The sequence below is a fragment of the Vollenhovia emeryi genome, unplaced genomic scaffold (genome assembly GCF_000949405.1).
Source record: "Vollenhovia emeryi isolate VEMERY1.0 unplaced genomic scaffold, V.emery_V1.0 DF939302.1, whole genome shotgun sequence".
Classification (NCBI taxonomy): domain Eukaryota; kingdom Metazoa; phylum Arthropoda; class Insecta; order Hymenoptera; family Formicidae; genus Vollenhovia; species Vollenhovia emeryi.
In genome coordinates, this window is record NW_011967064.1 from 50,355 (window position 1) to 57,174 (window position 6,820).

At 36.7% G+C, this 6,820-nt stretch overlaps 1 protein-coding gene across 1 annotated transcript in view; it reads right to left on the bottom strand.

Annotated features, from left to right (window-relative positions):
- LOC105558957 overlaps positions 1-6,820 on the bottom strand; it is a 20,738-nt gene that overhangs the window by 7,629 nt on the left and 6,289 nt on the right. Inside the window, exons 2-3 of the mRNA XM_012006926.1 lie at positions 3,486-3,586; positions 2,133-2,327 (exon numbers count right to left, since the gene is read on the bottom strand). Coding sequence (XP_011862316.1) covers positions 2,133-2,327; positions 3,486-3,576 — 286 coding nt within the window. The 5' untranslated portion in view covers positions 3,577-3,586. The remainder of the gene's footprint in view (positions 1-2,132; positions 2,328-3,485; positions 3,587-6,820) is intronic.

Below are 6,820 nucleotides of genomic sequence, written 5' to 3' on the forward strand. Positions count from 1 at the left end.
AGAGGGCGTATCGCATTCGCGTATCACGAAAAACGGGGCCGTGACATCTCTCAGGCTTCTCTCTGTATGTATAGAGTTCACTGATTTAAGGAGATGCTGGAGTGATTCTGCACTTTCGCACCTTTTGCACTTAAAACGGTCTGTTTCGTGGAAAGATTTGTGTAATACACAAATTAAATGGCACGTGTACAGATGATCGAAAGCAGCTTGCTATTCCGGCTAAATTAAAGAACAATATGACATCATTGAAACTAAGTTTGTAAGTCTAATAAAAAATAATAGTGAGCAACACACATACCATATAATATGTACTGTATGTATGTGTCGCTCACTATTATTTCTTATTAGACTTACAAACTTAGTTTCAATGATGTCATATTGTTCTTTAATTTGGCCGGACTAGCGAGCTGCTTTCGATCTGTACACGTAAGCCATTTAATTTGTATATTACACAAATGTTTCCGCGAACTGACAGTTTTTAGGTTAGAAAGGTGCAAAAGTGCAGAATCACTCCAGCATCTCCCATGATCCCTCAGCTATCTTTTTATCGACACAGTCAAAGATATATAGTTTTTGCGCTTGTAATTCTTTTTATCATGGCTTTTGTGCACAAAATAATACCAGAATAAGTTGTGGGTCGCATAGCAGAACATTTTCATACTTTGTGCGTACTTTAATTGTGCGGAAGATATTTGCAATTTTATAAAGCCAATTTCTAATTTAGTGCGAGCTACGAATTGAAAATACCGATTTCTTTCTTCTTAGACTTCCGAACTGACAACGAGTGTTTTAAGTATGAAGATGTACTGCTCGAAGTGTGATGACATTGAATTCGGAAATCCCTTCTGTGGAATATGGAAGTGTGCGAAAAATATCTTCCCGTCCACGTCACGCGCGTATCTTTGTCAATAAATTATATACGATAACGGTAATTTGAATTGCTGAGTAATTTACCGCAGTTTTGCAAACTAGTTGACTTTGCATGAAATACGCCGACAGTTTCTCGGTAGTCTCCGTTTTCTTTTTCTTTCTGCGGACGACGGGTTGAAGCATTGAGAGATGATATAATCAGCGACAGTGCGCTTCGTATTTTTACGGAGTACGTACAAGTCACAAGGAGAGTGTAAATATTTCGATTAATACGACATTGACACACTTCGAGTTCTGAAAGCCTCAATCGAGCCAAGCGCAATCGATTAATTATTCCTTAATCTTTACGACTTATCGGCTATCTGATTGTTCTCGAGGCTCGTCTTCACGGATGTATAATCCGAGTTGCGATCAAGTAGTTACCTTTTATAGCAGATATTAATCATAATCGAGTGTAACTGCATATTATTATTTTCCCTCTCTAATTAAAAGGATACTTACAATTAATAGACCGTGAACAAATTTAATTAAATTCCCAACTTGATAGAACAAGATACGTTTCGCTGTAAAGGATACTTTTCATTTGTTATTGTAAACGCTGTAAATGCAATTCGAATGCAACTTCCGCGCGATAAAATTTCTGCCAGTAATTTTAATAAATTAATACTTGTTTAATTTATTCAATAACTACTCATTTACTAAATTTCTTCAATAAAATAAATAAATTCATAATAAATTAAAAATAAGAAATATTTAGACACTAACATCCCGTCACGGCTTTCGTTCCTTTGAATTTGTATTTATCACACGAGAGTCTTGTGAATTTTATTAATTTGTAAAATAAATAAATTAATAAATTGAATTACAAGAGTTGTATCGATTACTTTCGCGAAAGTTTACTTATTCGCACAGAACCGTGTATTTTTGATTGCTCGTGACTGATGGGAACCAGTCGGGCGCTTGAATGATTTTCTTGAGGTAGCATCAAGAGATATCAAGGAGAATTTATCGTTGAAGCTTGACGCGACAGTGATTGGCTACCTGTATAACGTCAAAAATAATAACCGACGATTAAATCCACCATCTATCAATTCTCGACAAAGCCCGATTGTTGAAATCGGCGATTTACGCGTGAATCGACCCTTTCCTAAACGGGAGTTTTATTCGCGAAGGTTACGCAAGATCGCGAATCCTCATGAGGAGTGAAAAAGTGCGAACTGACGAAGAGGTTGTCAGTGGATCTCGAGCCCGTCATCGCTCACCTCTCGCTAGTCTCTGCTTGACGAATTCGTTCTCCTGAGGGGTCTCCAGGGACACTGCGTCCATGCAATGACGACGGCAGATGTTGCGAGCGTCCAGCCAGTCCACCTCGAGACTCCTGGTCGGACCGTGTTCCCAGCTGAAGAAGTACGAGTGTACGACCCCCCTGCCATCCCTATACGTCGAGTGACGAACGCCTGAAGAACGAGCACGTTAATGAATCATTAATAACATCGTTAAATGTGTCTCGTTTGATAATTGACTTTCCCAGGCACGACACGTTCGTCGTTAATTCATTCGAAATCTATTACAACAGAAAGCGATACGAAAAGCTCTCGCATCTGTTGTCGAATCTATAAACAGCAATTAATTGTGACAAATGCTATTTTTCTATCGGAAAAAATCTTGGTAGCCACAATAACAACAATATTTTGAATAGAGAAAAAAGACAGTACAAGTCATTTTAGAGGAATGAGAAATTACGAGAGTTTGGTTTAATAATTTAGGGACAAAATAAAAAGGAAAGAAGAGAATTCTAAGGAAGTTGTGAATGGAGGAACAAAAAGAATGAGAGAGAGAGAGAGGAAAATAGGGCGACAAGGAGAGAATGGGAACAAGGCTGTGGAAATAAATATAATATAAACAAGATAGTAAAGTAACACAAGACAAAGAAATGTAACATAAAAATGAGGTAAGACTAAAGAGTGTAAAGTAAGGCAGACAAGTCAAGCAGATATTGGGGACAAGAGGAGAATTGTATATAGGATCTTATATTGTTAGAGGTCTAGGTTTATGTAGGAATACGTGAAAGAGGAATGGAAGGTTGAGCGTATATTAATGTTTTGAATTGCAAATTAAGTCCCATTTCTTGGGCTTAAGTGAATAAATTATTATCTAATCATAATTTTTGTTTGCGCAAATTTTTAATATTCATTTTTAACAATATACAAAGTATCAACAAAATTCAACGTAGTTCGTCTAGTTCTTTAAAGAAAACAGTGACGTATTGCCTACGTTCGTACATCTCGAAGAAAAATTTAGAGTTCGTTACGCGAACGAAGCTGTCGAGCGATTTTAATTCGTCTCGCAAAGTTGCGCCTCGTTACAGAAAATTAGAAATGGAGCAAATCCTGCGCGCAATTATTTCACGACTAGCGCGAACCGGTTTACACAAAGCGAGTTACGACACAACGAACGTATTCTAATGAATGAAGACGACCCTGCAACCGCTCTCTCTTCCCATCTCTCTCTCTCTCTCTCTGCCGTTCGCTCTAGCTACAGATTCTAGCGATTTTCCGCATAGTTAGCCGCCAAATTGGAGCATGATTACGAAATGTCGCTATAGAAATACTTACGATTCGCGCAACTTCGCGGGTCAGGCAAGGCTAAACGACGTTGGGCGCTCACGGCGACAACGCCGAGGAGGATCAAGTAGATGGCTCTCATACTGCCGGACCTTGAACAGAAGAGGAGAACGTTCGTTTACAAGCGAGTTACAAAACGCGCGTCGGCGTCGAATCTCTGGGTGATTTATCGGCGGATTTAATAATGTGCTCAGTAAACACCAACATCAACGGTTACGTAACATCAATATTATAATATGTGAGGGTAACGCTCGTGTTCTGTTTGAAATAAACAATAATGCAAATAAGGAGGCCAATTTTGACGAGCTATTTCGGGTGACAGTGTTAAATAAAGTTATATTTTCTTGATGTTTATAAATATAGATACATTTGCGGACGCGTCTCGGCACACAGTGCTCAATATTATAATTTCCGCTCGACGATACAAATATAATGTAACACATGTTGTACATTATAGACTAGGAAATTTAACTAGGAAATAATAATATTGGCGTTACATAACTGATATTTGGTGTTTAATGGGGCGAGCAGTCATTTACGGTTCCCTCTCGAAGAGGTCCTCGAATAATGCCACAAACATAGCTATATTTACTAAATAACGTTCGAAGGAGCTAACGAACCAGACGCTGACGTGTTCGCGTGTTGGAAACTTCTATTTATAAAAATAATACACACGTTTCGACCTATACTCAGGTCGTCTTCAATGTATTATAAAAAAAAATTTATTTATCTCGTAAAATATAATGTTTTGCGTCTGCATTAACGATTTTTTTCCATCATTGTCGTCGAAGTAAGGAGCGGCCAACTTTCAACGCCACGACGTAATTAGAAAGATTATTTTAGCTAATTGTAAGTGGAGTCGCTACACTGCCCTAAGTAGAATTGCTAAAGGTGAGTGCTTCGAATTCTAAATCCGTCGCCTCCAGACAAATGCGATCGTCAATCAACGCGGTGCCGCAATTTCGCGCTAACGCGCGTTACATCCGCGATGCAACATGCCTGGGAGTGTGCATTCGCGCATACGCTTAGCGCACAACAGGAATGGAAATTATTACGTTTATTACCGCGAAGGTTCGTTCTAAAAGAATTGAAGAATTACGCATTTTGGATACATCGGAAAAATATAACGGAGGTTCCTCTAAAATCTAGCTTATTCAGTTTTGAGCTGAATTTAACGGATTACGTGTCTCAAACGGTTCGTACAAATGTTTGTGTCAACTTAACATAATCTGGGCACGAACAAATAAATGCAAATCTCAAAGTAAAACCAGCATACTTTTTATGACAAAATTAACTAAAAGAAAAGCTACTTTTGCATTTTACAGTTGCAATAATTCAAATTCAATTCTTTCGCGTTGTTGTAGAATAATGTTAACATTTTGTTCTAAACTTTCATTGTTATTGCATCTAATAATTAATTTATTACTCACGTAATAACATTTCGATTAATATATTTACTCGTTGTGTCTTTATAATATATCGGATTGATTGAAATGCATTCGGGATGTATTTAGAAATTAATCTTACGTTGAGGAGCCGTTTCGAAGAATCTGTCATTAGAAAGAAGAACGCCTCGCGTTCTAAATTCAGGGAAACAAAGCAGCTCCCACACTTGGATAATAACAAAACTCCGTACTACTTTTTATGTAGCCTGCGCGGCGTAATTATGCGAGTATTAAACTTCTTCAACTTCACCAAGTTTCGCTCGCTTCTAATCACGGGAAAACTATTGTGGCTTCTTACTCATTGCGACGTTTAGATTCGCTTGTTGAAAAATATACCGAAGATGTAATTAGAAATTTAAGCCCGTTGGAAAGCCTTGACAAGAGTCGCTCCGACACACATGCTTTTATGCAGATGCTGATTACGTACAATTTAGGGCACTCGGCAGAAATACCGAGCCACGTGTCGTATACCGAAGTGGCATTATGGAATCCTTAAGAAAGTCGACAATTCTTTGAAACGGGAACGCTGAACATTTGCCAACGGCATTGAGTGTGTTCAGCACACAGTTCGAGGTTACGGGGTTACAAGGATTTTATGACGCTCGCATGCGCTGAATTTGCAACCGATCCTAATTGTTAACGATTTTTTCCCTGGGAAAATACACCTTAGGGAACCTTAAAATTTTATTTTAGAAAAATGATAAATAAAAGTAAACTTGGACACTTTAAATTTTTATTTAAGGTAAACTTAAAACTTACTTTAAGAATTAAAAAAACAAAGAATTGTGAAAAGTAAATGTTAAAAGTTTTACAGTGGTAAAACGGTGAAATTATCGAAATAAAATTAAGTGTGGAAACGACCTTACCGGCGCTTCTTTATTCTATTATAAAATTTACAACGTTTCGTCCAGTAATACTGGTCTCTTCAGGTAACAAACTTACCCGAGCACCCGCAAATGTCTGAAGAACAGAAAGAGATATGTATGAGCTACAATATATGGTCTTGCGAAGCAAGGAATCCGAATTAACAGTTAAGTTGTTTTTCATAATAAAATATTAATAAATATATATTATATAATTAATTAAAACAGAAGTAAAAACTTACAAGGTTCGTCGAAATTTAAAATGTAAAATTATGTCAAACGTTAAAGACTAATAAAAGAATAATTAGAGTAACCTAATATCTACACCTCTACCCTCTTTTATTTAATTTTATTTTTCTTACGACTTTCGCATCTGACTTTTGTCACCCACCGTCTATTCTGTGTTCTAACACCGATGTCTAGACACAATGTACTGCGATGTCTTTAACGTTTGACATAATTTCACATCTTAAATTCCGACGAAACTTGTAAGCCTTTATTTCTATGTTTTAATTTATTATATAATGTATATTTATTAATTTTTTATTATAAAAACAACTTAATAATTCTCGACTGACGTTAATATATCTGCTGTTGAAATTATCGAAATTTACTTTTCATAATCCCATAACCCCGTTTTCTTCAATGGAACGTAAGAGAATATTAAAATACCTTAAGTTTTGCATTATAAGACTTTGTATATGAAGTGTTTTGTAAGATACTCAATAATCAGTGATACGCGATATAATTTAAAATACCGCGTGCGGGTTTGTTTCTTCTTACGAGAAAGTGTTATGCCGCGCGGTAGTCTATTCTATTTTTAATTCTTACATTTAATTTCATTCAAAGTAAATTTTTCTAAGGGATCTTTCATGTGACTTTTAAAAGCATGGTTTTTACAAAGCTTCCTTAGGCCAAAGCAGATGTATAATTGTCGCACGAATTATATAAAGGGGGAATTCAACGTGTAATTGAGCGGTGAATTAAATTTAGGAACTTGACATCAGCCGTACACTTG